The sequence below is a fragment of the Geotrypetes seraphini genome, chromosome 6 (genome assembly GCF_902459505.1).
Source record: "Geotrypetes seraphini chromosome 6, aGeoSer1.1, whole genome shotgun sequence".
Taxonomy (NCBI): domain Eukaryota; kingdom Metazoa; phylum Chordata; class Amphibia; order Gymnophiona; family Dermophiidae; genus Geotrypetes; species Geotrypetes seraphini.
Window position 1 is genome coordinate 239,528,950 of NC_047089.1, and position 18,760 is coordinate 239,547,709.

The 18,760-nt window shown below is 47.0% G+C and overlaps 1 protein-coding gene across 6 annotated transcripts in view; it reads right to left on the bottom strand.

The window, feature by feature from the left end:
- Positions 1 to 18,760, bottom strand: part of CNKSR2 (connector enhancer of kinase suppressor of Ras 2) — a 546,461-nt gene that overhangs the window by 15,782 nt on the left and 511,919 nt on the right. For 3 of the 6 annotated variants that reach the window (XM_033948514.1, XM_033948515.1, XM_033948512.1), the window contains one exon: positions 15,396 to 15,592. The exons of 1 other annotated variant lie outside the window; for it this stretch is intronic. In XM_033948514.1, coding sequence (XP_033804405.1) covers positions 15,396 to 15,592 — 197 coding nt within the window. The remainder of the gene's footprint in view (positions 1 to 15,395; positions 15,593 to 18,760) is intronic. 2 more of the 6 variants (XM_033948517.1, XM_033948513.1) reach the window with 1 other exon arrangement.

Consider the following 18,760-nt stretch of genomic DNA (forward strand, 5'->3'; position numbering starts at 1 on the left):
TGTCATTCTCTAATCATAATCAAGCAGCCCTCAAAACAGCAGTTGCATAAATAATGCTGAAATAAGATTGATTTAATCTTCTTATGAAAAGTTAAATAAGAGCAATCGCCATGAAAGCAACTTAATCATGAATTCCAAAGAGCTAGACTGGCATAAGAGAGAGCCGTACTTCTTGTAGACAACAATTTAATTCATTTCAAACCTGGCAGTTTGAATAGATTCCTTTGCAAAGAACGCCAAGGGTCCAGCACAGTGGATCGCAAATTGTGTGCCCGGCAAATTCCAGGTGTGCCGCGAGATGCTGGCGAGCAGGAGAGGTGCCAGTGCCAGATGACTACTTACAGGACGTTCCTCTTGCGGCGAGAGGCACGCCTGTAGTCAGTCAGCCGGCACCCACGCCTCTCCTCCTCGCTGGTGCCTCTTCTTCGTCTCGTCACCTCTCCTTAACAGCACCCCCCCCCACACACACACACACACACACTGGTGGTAACAGGAGGCTCAGGGCTGTGGCTGAAGGACATCCGCAAATATAATAATAATAATAATAATAATAATAATTTTATTCTTATATACCGCCATACCCGGTGAGTTCTAGGCGGTTTACATCCATTAGATTAGTATCTGCGTTGACAAGCAGATTTACAAAAGTTTATCAGATATATCACAAGTTTTAACCGAACTTGACATAGGAAGACGGGAGGTTGTGGAAGATATGGAAGAGAGAAGCTAATATGGGGGGGGGGGGGAAGCAAGGGGGGCGAAGTGGTAATGTAAACGGGGGGGCCATTAGGGGTCTTGTTTGCTGAATAGGTAGGTTTTGAGTAATTTTCTGAAGCCGAGGTAAGTGGGGGCCTCGAGTATCATTTGGGCAAGCCATGGGTTGAGCTTGGCTGCTTGGAAGGCGAAGGTTTTGTCTAGGAATCTTTTAAGATGACAAAGTTTTAGCGACGGGAAGGCGAACAGCTAAATTCTACGGGAATTCTTGTTTGTGTAATAGAGGTTAAAGTGAGGAATGATGTAACTTGGTGCTGAACCATTTACCGATTTGTAGCAGAAGCATGCGAATTTAAAAAGGACTCTAGATTCGAATGGCAGCCAGTGAAGTTGGTGGTAGAAGGGGGTGACGTGTTCCCAATTCTTTAGGCCGAAGATGAGATGCACGGCGGTATTTTGGATTATTTTTAGTCTCCTGGTGGTTTTCTTCGTGGCGTTAAGGTAAATGATGTTGCAGTAGTCAAGGATGCTGAGGATGGAAGATTGTACCAGTAGGCGGAAAGAAGTGTCGTCGAAGTATTTTTTTATGGTACGTAGTTTCCACAGTACGGAGAAGCTTTTCCTGACCATGAGGTCGGTGTGGTTTTCTAAGGATAAATTTCCTTCAGCTGTTGCCCTCCAGCTGTTGCCCCAAGGTTAGTGTGCCGCAGCTTAAAAAGTTTGCAACCCACTGGTCTAGCAGGTAGATATCTTAATTTATGTGTCGGATATTCAGGTTGACCAATGTTACATGCTTTGATCATCAGGCGGAACAATTTGAATTCCATACGTTTATAAACAGGCAGCCAGTATAGGTCATACAGAACTGGCACATATGTAACACCTCATAATTGAGGTCAATTGGAACTTGACAGGCGCTGAACGTGGTGGGCGCGATTCTTTAAAAGATAGGCACCTTGTCCAAGGCGCCTGCCTAAAAGTGGGCGTGGTTAGGGGCAGATTGTGGGTGTGTTCTGGAGTTAGGCGCCTGTTTTCGACATAGACGCCGTTTTGCGCCTAACTTAGGCCAGTGGCATACATAGGGTGCTTCTAAAAGCCAGTACCTCTAGCGATGCCTAACACCGCTTAGGCAGCGCTAAGCGTGATTCTGTACTGTGCGCCTAACTGTTATAGAACCACAATTACTGCTGCACTTGTCGGCACCGACATTTTAGGCGACCTATATAGCATCGGGCCTTTACTTCATAGTAACAGCAAAACTTTAGTGCATTGTGGTCACATATTTATCTCTTCCTGGAACAATGGCTCCGGGAAATAAGAACTTATAATGCATTACTTGAGGAATCAGACTCGACGGCATGCGTCAAGCTGCATCTTTTTATTTAGCCCCGGTTCCGTGAAATGCACTGTCACAATCTATTAGAGTTGAAACTATTTTAGGAGCTTTACCATTGGCTTAAAAATGTACTGTTTCTCTGTGGCTTTTAGTGGTGACTAACCACAAGGATGGCGGAGTTGGTTGCAGCTTTTGGAGAGTGTTGCTGCATTTTGAAAGATTCCCCCCCCCCCCCCTATATTCATTTAAATACATATTAAACCAAAGGCCAAGGCAGATTATAGCCAAACATGCACAATAAAACATAGAGAAGGTGGAGAGGGGCAGATTCTTTAGACTAGCGGGGACAACAAAAACAACCACTCCCCCCTCCCCTTCCCGGAAGAGGTTGTGGAGGAAACCACCATTCCAGGATTTAAGGGCAAGTTGGATGCATATCTTCTTGAAAGACACATTGAATAACTAAGGTATTCGCCAGGGTAGACCTGGCTGGGCCTCCGCGTGTGCGGATCGCCGGACTAGATGGACCCATGGTCTGATCCGGTGCAGGCATTTCTTATGTTCTTATGTTAAGAGGTCATTCAGAAAAACTGAGAGGAGACAGATTCAAAACGAATGCAAGGAAGTTCTTCTTCACTCAAACGGGTGGAGGACACCTGGAACACGCTTCCAAATGAGGTAATAGGACAGAGTACAATACTGGGATTCAAAAAGGGACTGGGTGACTTCCTGGAAGCGAAGGGGATAGCAGGGTACAGATAGAGGGTTACTTACGGGACATTAGGTGAACAGGGTATGGAAGTTGTAGGTTAGGAGCACTTACAGGTCATGGACCTGGGGGGCTGCCGTGGGAGTGGACTGCCGGGCACGATGGACCCCTGGTCTGACCTGGCAGGGGCAATGCTTATGTTCTTATGTTCTTATTTAACTACAGCTGTTAATATTCAGCCACAGTCGTCAGTGTTTTTTTTTTTTGTGTTTTTTTTTTTAAATAAACGCTGACCAGCACTAGCTAAATTAGCCCTGGATAGGGTTTCCAGATGTCTGGATTTCCCCGGACGGCTTTTCAAAACCCGGCACTTTGTCTGGGTTTTGAAAAGCTTTCCTTCGTGCAGGAGGGCATCCGCGCACGCTTGGATACGACACAACGATGTCAAACGCACGTGACGTCATTGCGTCACATCCGCACATGCGTGGATGGGCTGCCTGACAAGAACAGGCAGCGGGGGGTGGGATCAGCGTGGATGGGTGGGTCTGGGGGACCTGGGGGCGGGTCTAGGGCAGGGGTCTCAAAGTCCTTCCTCGAGGGCCGCAATCCAGTCGGGTTTTCAGGATTTCCCCAATGAATATGCATGAGATCTATGTGCATGCACTGCTTTCAATGCGTATTCATTGGGGAAATCCTGAAAACCCGACTGGATTGCGGCCCTCGAGGAGGGACTTTGAGATCCCTGGACTAGACGTAGGGGGTGAGCAACTCCGGTCCTTGAGGACCGCAATCCAGTCGGGTTTTCAGGATTTCCCCAATGAATATGCATGAGATCTATGTGCATGCACTGCTTTCAATGCGTATTCATTGGGGAAATCCTGAAAACCTGACTGGATTGCGGCCCTCAAGGAGGGACTTTGAGATCCCTGGTCTAGGGGGTCCGGGTTTTCCCTGGATATTCAATGCTGGACCTGGCACAGAATATCCAGGCCTGACCAGACTTCTAGCGAAGCTTATGCAAATCCTGGTCAATATTTTACCTGGACCCGCATAAATATGCGGTCTGGATGAATAGTGAGGGAGACCTGTGTAAATTTTGTCCACATATCCTGAAACAGTTCTTCACATGCTCCCATCCCACCCTCAGATGCAACTTCAGTCCCCCTCCCACACCCAACACAGTTCTAGAACCCCCTCCCCCACCCCCGATGGAGGTCCAAACCTCTTTTCTTCTTGATACAGCTCTGCTCCTCCTCCTCCTCCCCCTCCTGCTCCCCGTCTCACCCTCCCCAGATAGGGTTACCAGATTTCCTCTTTAAAAAAGCAGAGGACACGTGGCTCCGCCCTGTTTTATCCCAGCCCCGCCCTGTTCTGCCCCAGCTCCGCCCACACATGAACCTCATGTCTCCTTCCCCGAGCTTGCTTCTGGAGGGCCTCCGCACATGTGCAGAGGTCGAAATGAGGACATCACATGCATTGCATCGACATCCCTGTGTGCACGGAGGCCCTCCAGACACAGCCCTAAACTTGGTGCCTTCCAAAACCTGGACAAACTGCCGGGTTTTGGAAATCCCTCCGGGTACCCGAACAGTCCTCTAAAAAGTGGACATGTCCGGGTTTTCCTGGACCTCTGGTCACCCTATCCCCAGGACCTCTTTACTGCTCCCACCGAGCCCCAGACAGCTCCCTTGGGTCTACTTAGGGTCCCTACTTAAGTGCCATTGAATATAGGCGCGCAGCCTGCTACCTCTTAAGTTTGATTTAAGCGGACAGGAGCCTCCCCTGCTCGCTTAAATTGCTTTGACTATTGACTGGACAATACTCGACATACATACAAACAAATGCACAGCATAAAACTCAGTTGCCCACAGACATATAAAACTACTCTGCCATGAATAATAAAAACATTATAACTTAAAGATAAACATAACCTAAGCCCCAGTTTCCCTAAGCAGTCTCTCTCGATTCTCTTTAACTGTGTGCTCTGAATCCCTCTGAAAATGCATCGTAACCTTTCGGCAGCTTCTCCAAGTTCCCCCATGTTAGGATGAGGCAGAACCGTTATGTTCGTGGTCTATTTTTTAAATTATGCTAACTCATTATGGCAGGGGTTGCCATACGACAGATTACGAATAATTGGAAAAAATTGGGATAGGCTGTATTATAGCTTTTGGTGGAACATTTTGGGCTCATTTTTATCAAGCCACGCTAGCGGAGTTAACGCGCGAGACTTTTCATCACGCGCTAACCCCCGCGCTGTCCAAAAACTACCGCCTGCTCAAAAGGAGGCGGTAGCGTCTAGCGCGGCCCGATAAAAGGAGCCCTTTGTGTCACATATTCAAAATGGAAAGGATAATTGCCACGCAGCAGGGAAATTTAAAAAAAATTCAGGTTATTTGGGAGCCATTAACAAGATACTGTAAAGCAGGGATCTCAAAGTCCCTCCTCGAGGGCCGTAATCCAGTCGGGTTTTCAGGATTTCCCCAATGAATATGCATTGAAAGCAGTGCATGCACATAGATCTCATACATATTCATTGGGGAAATCCTGAAAACCCGACTGGATTGCGGTCCTCAAGGCCCGGAGTTGCTCACCCCCTACGTCTAGTCCAGGGATCTCAAAGTCCCTCCTTGAGGGCCGCAATCCAGTCGGGTTTTCAGGATTTCCCCAATGAATACGCATTGAAAGCAGTGCATGCACATAGATCTCATACATATTCATTGGGGAAATCCTGAAAACCGGACTGGATTGCGGTCCTCAAGGACCGGAGTTGCTCACCCCCCTATGTCTAGTCCAGGGATCTCAAAGTCCCTCCTCGAGGGCCGCAATCCAGTCGGGTTTTCAGGATTTCCCCAATGAATACGCATTGAAAGCAGTGCATGCACATAGATCTCATGCATATTCATTGGGGAAATCCTGAAAACCCGACTGGATTCCGGCCCTCGAGGACCGACTTTGACACCTGTGCTGTAAAGATTGAAATTACTGCATAGAATAAATATTACATTTTTTCCCTTTTGTTCATACACGTCCAGGGGAGGGGGGTGGGTGGGTGGGAATATTTTATGATTTCTTTTGCTTATGAAAAACTGTTGGGTATAAGGGAGGGGGGATATTTGATGCTAGTTAGAATTTGAGGTTCATAGACAACCCCGCGAAAGACAAAGGCGTGCGCCGACAACTGAGCGCAAGTCGGAGGCGCGCGCCGAAGAAAATTACAGTTTTTAGGGGCTCCGACGGGGGGTTTTGTTGGGGAGCCCCCCCAGTTTACTTAATAGAGATCGCGCTGGCGTTGTGGGGGGGGTTTGGGGGGTTGTAACCCTCCACATTTTACTGTAAACTGAACTTTTTCCCTAAAAACAGGGAAAAAGTGAAGTTTTCAGTAAAATGTGGGGGGTTACAACCCCCCAAACCCCCCACAATGCCCCCACAATGCGGCGCGATCTCTATTAAGTAAAGTGGGGGGGTTCCCCACCACGCCCCCCCCCCCGTCGGAGCCCTAAAATCAGTAATTTTCTGCGGCGTGCGCCTCCGCGCTGCGCTCAATTGTCTGCGCGCACCTTTGTCCCAGCGCGCTTTTGACCTGACACCGAATTTGATGATATAAGTGATGTTAAAGTATAAATGATTGTATTATATGTTACACTTACTGTGAGCTTTAAAAATGAATAAAGAGTAATTAAAAAAAAATTATGCTAATATAAACTGTTTTGATTTTTGCCTAGCCCTAGGAGAGCAGTGTAGGACGTTCCCAAATGAACACAAACAGAAATATCGATGGCAAATTGATACCCTCTGCTTTGATCTGTTCTGCCTGACATTTGTAACGGGGTAAAGAAAAGGCCTCAGGATTCAATTCTTTATGTTCTTAAAAAAAAAAAATATCTGACGCATTGTCAGTGTTTTTATTAAATGCAAGCAGCAGCAGCTCAAACTCCCCCTCCTCCCAAAAAATTTGGCTATTCAGCGTTACTATCCGAATATGGCCTGCGCTAAATATCTGGATCTTGTGGTGAGAGCCGGAACTCAGTGGCATAGTGGGGGTAAGAGGCGCCCATGATGTTGGTGCCTCCTGCGCCCTCCTCTCCATCAGCTCCTTCTATGCCACCCCTCCTCTGCCCCCTTGCCCCTACTCCTTCTGCGCCCCACACGCCACTGTCCTGCTTTAGCCCGCTGCTCCCGCCGGCGCTGGCTTTCCCTTTAACGTCACTTCTTGGCCCCGAGGACTGGAAATGATTTCGGAGGGCGCCAGGCTGTCACGAGCAGCAGCCTAGGGTTACCAGACGTCCGGATTTCCCCGGCCGTGTCTTCCTTTTGAGGACATATCCGGGGGTCCGGATAGCTTTTCAAAACCAGCGGGGCTGGGGCGGGATTTGAGGCAGGGCTGGGGCGGGATGGGATGGGGGGAAAGTGACAGGGTGGGGATTGGTGGAACTGGGCAGGCCTGGGGGCGGGTCTAAGGAAAATCTGGCAGGCTAAAGTGGTTGATCACACTTGTGAAGATTTAACTTATAACATTTTAATGAAGGAAATAAATAAATATAATATAATACAAATAGATTTCATTTCAAATAGATTCATAATTATAATATTTGCATACATATTTCTATCATTCCTTTAAAATATATTTCCATATGACCCAAATCAACCCCCTACTACCTCCACCTCTCTTCCCCCTTTCCCCCTTTCTCCCTCCCTATTCCCCCTACTATTAGAGGTATGGGGGGAAGAGAGGGTGCAAGCGTGGCATGGTGGGCAGAGAGGAGCCAGCGCCCCCACCAAGATAGCGCCTGGGGCTGTCGTTCCCCCCTCCTCCGCATACTACGCTACTGCCTGAACTTACCCAGATAGTGGCAGGCTGGATATTGCCACTATCTGGGTAAGTTCTAGGCTCCAGGCACTATCCCCTGATTTTCTAATTGTTGTCCAAATTTGGGCATCCAGGGCAAACTAGTTAACAAGGGTCAACAAACAATAATTGGAGTTGATGACGACAATTTGGATTAGAACGCACATCCCCTCTGGTCGTTATTCTATAACACCTGTGCCTACATTTCACAGCATGAAACTCAAAAAGGACGTGGCCGTGGAATGGGTGGTGTTCCCAGAAATGAAACGCGAGGTTGCGGATGAGCAAAGCAGGCAGAGGAGCGGCAGAGTTGGACTAGCTGAAGAGGAAGAGCGTGGTGTGGAGAACGATGCGGCTGGAGGGAAATTCTAGGCCCCAGCGATCCAAGACCTCGAGGAGGTTGGCCTACGTGCTTGTGGTCCTTTCGCTGCTCCAGTGCCTGTCCACCCGGCATCTGACTGTGCTTTCTGCTGGGCCTGAGCCATGTAGAGATAGGAGGATAAGAGATGACAGCGTTATATAGCAGGGAGAAAGGAGGGAAAGAGGATAGAGTAAGTGAAGGAAAGAACCAGTGGGATGGAGAGTGCGTAGGAAGTAATGGGGAGTGGGATAAGCAGGAAAAGAATGAAGTGGGGGGAAGAGGAAAGTAGGAAGGAGCAGGATGAGGAGTGGGGTAGGGTTACCAGATTTGCCGTTTGGAAAATCCGGACCCCTAGACCTGCCCTCCCAGGCTTGCCCCCAATCCCACTCTAGCTTTTCAAAACTCGGACAAAGTGCCGGGTTTTGAAAAGCCGTCTGGACCCCTGGACATGTCCAGGGAAATCCAGACGTCTAGTAACACTAAGGGGGGGGAGAAAAGGGGAATGTGGGTTACACACTAAAGGTTCCCATATTTTTACGGCAAAAAGTGATGTGTGGCCCCCGCCCTGTTCCAGTCCCAGCCCCGCCCCTTCCACCTCAGCCCCGCCCTCACACAACCTCATCTCCTCTTCTTCCCAGAGCTTGGGACCGCGTCTGGAAGGCCTCCGAGCATGAGCGGATGACACGAAGATGTCGGGCACGCGCGCGTGTGATGTCATTGTGTCATACCTGCGCATGCTCAGAGGCCCTCCAGACACAGCTCTGAGCTCTGGCAGAGCCTGGGCCGTCCAAAACCCGGACAAAGTGTCGGGTTTTCTAAATCCAATCGGACACCTGGACAGTCCTCTAAGATCTGGACATTTGGTAACCCTAGTAGTTAAACAGCCACACGTACAACGCCTCCCGCCTCTGTTCCCCTGGCTTGTGAACACTGCCATCTCACCCTCTCACTGTCTCCCATTCCCAGCCCACTAATAATACACACATAAGTTAGTCTTATACCTATAGAATAAATCATCTATACTCAGAAACCACTGCCGTCTCTTCATACACATACATGGTTATTTATTAATCGTATCTGCTCTACAGTCTCCCTGGACACGACAATCAAAACAATTTAAAATATTAAAGTTCAGACTAGCATCTATTAATAAAAATAACTGAGTGATGAGCAATCTACAGCCGTGAATAGCAAACGGTGTGCCATGGCACAACAGTGTTCGGTGATGAGATCCCAGGTGTGGAACAGCGAGACAGGATGTCACTGCTGGCACAGACCCCGCTACCTCTCCTTCTCTCTGCCGCCCCCCCCCCCCCCCTAGGTAATGGAGGTATTTCCAAAACCTGGCAGTTTGTCCGGGTTTTGGAAAGCCCTGATCTCAGGGCTACGTCTGGAGAGCTTCTGAGCATCACACATATGCATATCCATGACATCCTGTTTGTATGATTGGATTATAAGCTCTTTCGAACAGGGACTGTGTTCTTTGTGACTCTGTGCAGCACTGCATATGTCTGGTAGCACTATAGAAATACTTCATAGTAGTAGCGGTAGTGTGAAGAGTTTCAGTCTTTGGGAAGCAGAGCCGAGCTTGTGATGTCATAATGCCTCAATCCACCAATAAAAGCCAACCTCATCAGTGATGTCACAATGGCTTGATTGTCCTGTACTCCCCTCTGCCCTTCAACCCAGCCAGCTGATTAACCGTTCCCTTTAACTGTATCCATAACATCCTGTTTGTCTGTCTTGTCTGTTCAGATTGTAAGCTCTTTGGAGCAGGGACTGTCTACTTTGTGACTTATACAGCATTGCGTACATCCAGTAGCTCTGTAGAAATAATTCATAGTAGTAGTGTGAAGAGTTTCAGTCTTTGGGAAGCAGAACTGAGCTTGTGATGTCATAATGCCTCATTCCACCAATAAAAGCCAACCTCATCAGTGATGTCACAATGACTTGATTGTCCTGTACTCCCCCTCTGCCCTCCAACCCAGCCAGCTGATTAACCGTTCCCCTTAACTGTATCCATGACATCCTGTTTGTCTTTGGGAAGCAGAGCTGAGCTTCTGATGTCATAATGGCTCTTCCACCAATAAGAGCCAACCTCATCAGTGATGTCACAATGGCTCGATTGTCCTGTACTCCCCTCTGCCCTCCAACCCAGCCAGCTGATTACAGGTTCCCTTTAACTGTATCCATGACATCCTGTTTGTCTTTGGGAAGCAGAGCTGAGCTTCTGATGTCATAATGGCTCTTCCACCAATAAGAGCCAACCTCATCAGTGATGTCACAATGGCTCGATTGTCCTGTACTCCCCTCTGCCCTCCAACCCAGCCAGCTGATTACAGGTTCCCTTTAACTGTATCCATGACATCCTGTCTGTCTGTCTTGTAGCACTATAGAAATAATTCATAGTAGTTCAGTCTTTGGGAAGCAGAGCTGAGCTTGTGATGTCATAACGCCTCATTCCACCAATAAAATCCAACCTCATCAGTGATGTCACAATGGCTTGATTGTCCTGTACTCCCCTCTGCCCTCCAACCCAGCCAGCTGATTAACCGTTCCCCTTAACTGTATCCATGACATCCTGTTTGTCTTTGGGAAGCAGAGCTGAGCTTCTGATGTCATAATGGCTCTTCCACCAATAAGAGCCAACCTCATCAGTGATGTCACAATGGCTCGATTGTCCTGTACTCCCCTCTGCCCTCCAACCCAGCCAGCTGATTACAGGTTCCCTTTAACTGTATCCATGACATCCTGTTTGTCTTTGGGAAGCAGAGCTGAGCTTCTGATGTCATAATGGCTCTTCCACCAATAAGAGCCAACCTCATCAGTGATGTCACAATGGCTCGATTGTCCTGTACTCCCCTCTGCCCTCCAACCCAGCCAGCTGATTACAGGTTCCCTTTAACTGTATCCATGACATCCTGTCTGTCTGTCTTGTAGCACTATAGAAATAATTCATAGTAGTTCAGTCTTTGGGAAGCAGAGCTGAGCTTGTGATGTCATAACGCCTCATTCCACCAATAAAATCCAACCTCATCAGTGATGTCACAATGGCTTGATTGTCCTGTACTCCCCTCTGCCCTCCAACCCAGCCAGCTGATTAACCGTTCCCCTTAACTGTATCATTGACATCCTGTGTGTCTGTCTTGTCTGTTTAGATTGTAAGCGCTTTGGAGCAGGGACTATTTTATTTGTTTGTTTGTTTTTGTGACTCTGTGCAGCGCTGTGTAAATCTGGTAGCACTATAGAAATAATTAATGGTAGTAGGCCCTGTAGACGCGGCCCCAAGTTCAGTGTGCCGTGGCGGAAAACGTTTGCGACACACTGGTCTAGAGGTTAGAGCAATGAGCTAAAAACCAGGGAATCTAGGATTCGAATTCTGCTTCTCTCACTGAAATGTCTTGTGACCTCTTCAGCCTCCATTGACTCAGCTCTAAATTTAGATCTGCGTCTCTCAAATTTTTTTTTTTTTTTTTTTAGCTCCGGCACAGCCTTTCTGGGGTCACGGATATTATCACTGGTCCCCAAAACCTTACAGACTGAACGCTGTCCCCTAATAGTGTTAATTTGGTGGGTAAGGAAACGAATGAGACACTAAGCCCTCTTTTTAGCGTGGATTTAGCGCGCACTAAATCATCGCATCTGCTAACCGCTAACGCGTCCATAGGATAACATACACACGCCAGCTTTTAGCTTAGCGCACCTTTTAAAAGAGGGAGGTAAGCCCTGAAGAAGCCCCTGTGTGGAACGGCAGACTCGCCGTTGGGTACATAAAAGCTTAATTTCCTTCTGGTACAGCTTCATTTTTCATCTAAAAGTCTGAACATAGACAAGAAATTTTGAAAACATAAAGAAATGTTTTGAATTAAAATTAAAAAGCAAAAATATTTTGTAAGGTTTTTGGAACCAGTGATAATATCCATGACCCCAGAAAGACTCGGGGTGTGACCTGTAGAAAGGGGGGTTTGAGGTCCTTTTCCTTACAGTTTAGACTTTTTTTTTGATCTATCAGTGCATTTCTTACTACTGCTTGATACTGACAGTGGCACTCTCTCCTCCTGGCAGTAGAGAATGACATGGGGACAAATTTCCACCATCCCCGTGGGAAATAATTTCCCCATCCCATCCCCACGAGTTCTTTTCCTGTCCCTTCCCCATTCCTGGAAGCTCCGTCCTCATCTGCGCAAGCCTCAAACGCTTTAAAATCATAAGTAGCAACATTCTAGAGCTCAGATTGTGATGTCATTAAAATCATACGTAGCAACATTCTAGAGCTCAGATTGTGATGTCATAATGCCTCATTCCACCAATGCCTGAGCTCCATCCTCATCTGCACAAGCCTCAAACACGTTAAAATCATAAGTGTTCGAGGCTTGTGCGGTTAAAGCAGAGCTTGCAGGAATGGGGCAGGGACAAGGACAGCGACAAAACTTGTGGGGACAGGATGGGGAAATTGAGTTCCTGCAAGGACGGGGTTAAAGTTCTTCCCGTGTCATTCTCTACCTGGCAGCTGGCCTATAAAGCCACATCCTGCTGGGACTGGGCAGTAGTGTCAGAGGAGGGAAATGGCTGGGGGTGGCATGGCCTGGGATGCTGTAATCTCTTGAGCCAGACTTGACAGTAAGAATTACAACATTCACAGATTGATCTGGGGCAGAGCTGCAGGATGAACCTGTTGCCCAGTAAATTAAGGGGGTCGCTTTACTAAGCTGCAGTAAAAGTAGGCCTTAGCTAGGGTTACCAGGCTTCCGGGAAAACCCGGACATGTCCTCTTTTTAGAGGACTGTCCAGGGTCCCGGACGGACTTTCCAAAACTCGGTAGTTTGTCCGGGGTTTGGAAAGCCCCGACGCGCTCTGGCCGCATCTGGAGGGCATCTGAGCATGTGCGGATGGCGTCCAGGCCCTCCAGACGCAGCCGGAGCTTGGCGGGGAAAGAAGAGAGGAGATTTGTGGGGGCGGGGATGGAGGCGGAACTGGGAAGGGCTTGGGCGGAACGGAACAGGGCTGGAGGTGGAACTGGGAGGGGCTGGGGCAGAACGGAACAGGGCGGGGCCAGGGTCTGGATTTTTGCGGGCCTGAAAAATGGTAACCCTAGCCTTAGCATATCCGTGCACAAAGGCCATTTTTACCCTGGCTGTAAAAACCCTGACATAAAACGTATTCAACTCATACAAAATACTGCTATCAAAATTATCTCAGGTTCCACAAAATTCGACCACGTCACCCCTTTATTACAAAAAGCTCATTGGTTGCCTGTCTTACAGCGGATCACTTACAAAATTGCACTTTTGACTTTTAACATCAAACAGACTAATACTCCTGCTTTCCTAGATAGATTATTAATTCCGTAAGACCCTCCTAGATCTTTAAGATCTGCCTCACAACATTCCTTCCCTAAAGGTAATTGGTAGTCGTCGTGCTCTCATTTCTTCAGCCACTGTCCCACTAATTCTCTCCCTCTGTTCCTCAGAGCCGAACAAAACTTGCAGAAATTTAAAAGTAGCCTAAAATGTTTGCTTTTTAAAGAGGCTTTTAACTGATTGAACTTCCGTACACACCTATCTTCCTATGAATTAAATCATTTCCTTTCCCTATTGTAATTTCCTTATTTGTATTCTTTAAAAAAAAAAAAAAAAAAGTTGTAACATAGTAACATAGTAGATGACGGCAGATAAAGACCCGAATGGTCCATCCAGTCTGCCCAACCTGATTCAATTTAAATTTTTTTTTTTTCTTCTTAGCTATTTCTGGGCGAGAATCCAAAGCTTTTCCCGGTACTGTGCTTGGGTTCCAACTGCCGAAATCTCTGTTAAGACTTACTCCAGCCCATCTACACCCTCCCAGCCATTGAAGCCCTCCCCTGCCCATCCTCCTCCAAACGGCCATACACAGACACAGACCGTACAAGTCTGCCCAGTAACTGGCCTAGTTCAATCTTTAATATTATTTTCTGATTCTAAATCTTCTGTGTTCATCCCACGCTTCTTTGAACTCAGTCACAGTTTTACTCTCCACCACCTCTCTCGGGAGCGCATTCCAGGCATCCACCACCCTCTCCTACTTTTCCTCAATGTTTTCATGCTACCAGTATGTTTGAAATGTTTGTTCATGTTGATTATTTAAAATGTCTGTTCCCCAGCTAATTTTAAATTATTATGTACAACGCTTTGCACCTTTGGTTAAGCGTTTAATCAAAATTTAAATAAACTATGAAACTATTTTCTACTCTTTCCATTAACGGGCGTGCGCAAATTACCATTAACGTGTGACCATTTTTATAAATGACCACAGGAGCACTTTTGCGTAGGCGGCAAGCACTCCTGTGTTATCCATCTGCTAATCAGTTAGCATGCAGTCATGCAGACATGCTAAATGGTTGCTCTCCACCACCTGACCCCTCCCCCCCCTCAAAAATGTAAACTACATGATGCTGTAGGTGAGGGTTTTCCAACCTGCGGCCCCGTGAAGTATTTTGTGTGGCCCCGGTCGAGGGCGATGCAGTGTTTTCCTCTGCTGCCCCCGGGTGTTTACTGTCTTGCCGGCACCCTCCTCTGTCTTGCTACAGCACTTGCGCGTTTGTGCGGCCCCAGAAACATTTTTTTCGGCCAATGCGGCCCAGGGAAGCCAAAAGGTTGGACACCCCTGCTGTAGAGCATCTCGCAGTTGCCCACGGTTTACTCTGTTAGATGCGTGTTAGCCCTTAACGCAGTTTAGTGAACGGGCCTCTAATTGCAACCATCTTGGAGACAGAATGCTGACTCGGCTAAAAGTTTCATAATTTTGACCAGCGCTCTGTGTTAATTAGCCACTGTTGCTCTAGGAAAGGTCAATCCCACCGCACCAGAGAACACAATTGTTTAGGTTTGCACATTTTTTGCACTTTGCTCTTGGAAAAATGTGTTTTCACTTCCATTCTCTTTTCTTTGATCTAGCTTACTGTTAGAGACTGCAGATTGCCTTCTCCATTGCCAGCCTCAGTGGTGGAGCAAGGGGGAGGGGGGCGGGTGGACTGCCTCATGCATCATCTTTGTGCCTCTTCTCCTCTCCGCGTACCTCTTTTAATTGTTTACCAGTGCGAGCCTCTTCCACTTGCAGCTCATGCAGGTGTCGGCTCCCTTCTGATGTCACTTCCTGGCCACGGGAGCAGGATGTGACATCAGAAGGGAGCAAAGGTGGGCGTGAGCAGCTGACGGAAGGTGCCACTCAGGTTGGCGAACGTTTCAAGAGGTGCGCGGGAGGGGGGCGCTCAATCAGCGGCTAGAGCAGGGGCGCTCAAGCAGCGGGGAAAAATGGGGGGGGGTGCACAGCGTTGCAATGCTGGATGCCAATCTCCCTCGCTATGCCACTGGCCAGTCTTAATAACTGATGTTGGCTTTGAGTGAGCTCTACTGACTGACTCGCTTTGTTCTCCTCCTCGTGATCCTACCTTTAAAGTGCTTTTCAGAATTCGCAGTCTGTGCAGTTTCTCATTGACTACTGGATCGCTACATCTGCTTATAAAAGACTTCTTGTACTCCAATTTGGTTGAAAGGCGGTGATCTCCAAGAGGGGACAGACTGGCCCGCTCCAGGGCTCGGTAGAGATCTTGCAGTGAGTCTGCTGGCTTCTCTTCTACAATGTCTGCTAATGTGAAACACAGAAACAGACAAACAAACAAACAAAAAAAAAAAGGAATGGAGCATAAATAATGTGGTCATTACTTATGGGAGAGGTGGTGGTATTCTCTCTGCCTCCCTCAGCTGGAACAAATTATGGGGAAAAAAAGAAGCCGCCATATTGGCCAAAGCAGAGTGTTGGATGAGCAATTTGGTGAACCAAAGAAGGAATACGGAAGGGACCGAACACACCAACCTTAAGAAACAAATACAATCTTATTATAATAAGCAAATATAACATGAAATCGTATCATATATGTATAACCAAGCCTTATAAAAAGTCCAAGTCTTGTGAATTTTGTGGATCCAATGCTGTTCGTGTTTCGGCTTATGTGGAGAAGTCTTCCTCAGGGGTCAGCCCAGTCGATGGCGCTCAATGAAAAACTCTTCCAATGACAAGGCTTAAAGGCTGGATGGAAGAGGGCATCTAAACCACCAAAGATGCCTCTTCCATCCAGCCTTGTCATTTGAAGAGTTTTTCATTGAGCGCCATCTAATGGGCCGACCCCTGAGGAAGACTTCTCCACAGAAGCCGAAACACGGACCGTGTTGGGTCCACAAAATTCACAAAACTTGGCTTGGTTTACATATATGATATGATTTTATATATTTTCGCTTATAATAAAATTGTATTTGCTCCCTAAGGTTGATGTGTTCAGTCCCTTCCCCATTCCTTCTTTGGTTTACCTAGTTTGTTCGGGGGGGGGGGGGGTGTTCCTTCCTTTTGGATTATTTTGTTGTATGAGCACCTTGGCCATCTTTGTACTTTGGGTCAACAGATGTATGGTAAAGCATAAAATATGAAAGGAGATAAGGATTGTAAGGCCCATGTGATCCGGCCAGTTCTCTTCCCCTTGCAATGGCATGAACCATGGTTGATCTTCAGTTTTCCCTTCACTTTATTCCCATTAAGAATCTCTTGCGCTTACCTCAAGCTACTTGGATACCATTAAGGAACCCCGGAGTAAATATTCAGTCAGCAGCAGCTAGTGTATATTTTAGCCACCGCCTGAATTGGGCCCAGATAATCCGTGCTAGGTCATATCTGGGCACCAGCAGTGAATATCTGTTTTTCTTTTGCCAGTTAAGTGTGATATTCAGCATTTAATTGTCTATGCCAGGGTTAGGCAATTCTGGTCCTTGAGAGCCACAGGCGGGTCATGCTTTCAGGATATCCATAATAAATATGCATGAAATAGATTTGCATCTTAAGGAGGCATCTCATACATATTCATTGTGGATATCCTGAAAACCTGACCTGCCTGTGGCTCTCAAGGACTGGAATTGTCTACTCCTGGTCTAAACGAAACGGGATAAAGATAGGACTGAATTCTATGTGCTCCGATTTGTCCAGTTAACTTATGTGGTACAGTGCTGACATGGTGCAGTGACGGGGGGGAGGGAGGGGAAGGAAGGCAGGCAGACCACCCTGGGTGCCATCTTGGTAGGGGCACTGGCATCTCTCCTCCTTTCCGCCCAACCATCTCTTCAAATCTTTGCCAGCAGCCAGCAGCATTTCCTAACCGTTGCTCGCGCAGGCCTCAGCTCTCCTTCTGATGTCACTTCCTGATCAAGGGATCAGGAAGTGATGTCAAAGGGTGAGATGAGACCAACATGAAAAGAAGGAGAAGCTGCTCACATCCGGCAAGGATATGAAGAGGCATGTGGGACGAAGGATGGGGGAAGAGTATGGGGGAGAGGGGCACACGTGGCATGGCGATACTGGGTGCCACTACTCCAGCCTCGCTACGCAGCTGAGTGCGGAATATTGGCACTTAACCGAATAACTCTACCTCCAGAAATAGCTATGCCATCAGTGGGTTGCGCTGATATTCCTGGCCAGGGAAATCACTTTGAATATCGACGTGCTCTGTATTATCTCGTGCTATTTTGTCACCATCACGCTCTTACCTCACGCTCTCTTAAATTCTTTCACTAAATGTTACTTGAATCTGTTCCCTTTCACCATCATAGCAGGACTGCTGGCTCTTGAGTTGTACTTTACACTTTCTCCCTAATTCTATATATGGCGCTTTGAGTTTCATGCGCAAATTTGGGCTTGCGCAATTGATTTGACGAGCCAGTTTGCGCGTCTTAACAAGCAATTATTACCGTTAATTGGATTTCATTTAAATTTTACACGTAAATTTAGGCGTGGTGCCCAAAAATAGGTGCAGTGATAGGAGGGTCATGGGCGGGTCAGGGACATTTCTCAAATTGACGCACATACCCCCTCTTTTATGAATGTGTAGTGTGGGTTTTAGCGTCGGAGCAGCTACTTCCGCTACCGGTGCTAAAACCTGCGCTATGCGTTCGTAAAAGAGGGGAATAATTAGAGAATAAGAGATATCAATGCCTAGGTTAGGTGAGAGGATTTGTACCACATTTCAGTTGGTGTACATGGATTTAAGGCACAGGTTCCCGGCATATTCTATAAATCACGCCTAACTTTAGGTGCGGTTTATAGACTACCACATTGTGTTTTTAGGTGCTATATATACAATTTACCCTTTCAAGACACTGCTTGGTATGTGTTAGCCTCCTACTCATCCTCAAAATCTCGACAACAGAACAGTCCTCCAGTTGAACGTCAATTTCATTTGTCAAAATAATGTTCCGCTTGGTCTATTCATCAATGATTGCTACAACAAATGAGCACAACAAATTCTAAAAGACAAGCTAGTTTAAAATGATAAATCTGTTCTATCCGTGTTTTTATCACATGTCTGAAAAGAATGAGGAACAACTCTACTGTTAAATTTGGCTTTTGTCTAGAGCAGGGGGGTCAAACTCAATCACATAAGAGGCCGAAATCTAAAACATAGGCTACGTTGTGGGCCAAATTTTTTATTAAGATACTTAAGGGTCCTTTTATTAAGGTACACTAACTGATTTAGCGTGCGATAAAGATTATAACACGCTAAATGCGCACCTTAATAAAAACACTCCCTAGTCTTAGTAGAAGTATAGGGTTACAACCTCTCCAACTCCACGCTGGCTCTGTTAAGTCCTAGTTCACGCTCGCTGTCTAACACCAGCTCTGGCAGGATACACATTTCAAATCTGACATATTGTAATCACAAAACAGAAAATACAATTATTTTGTCTACCTTTTGTTATCTGGTCATTATTCAAA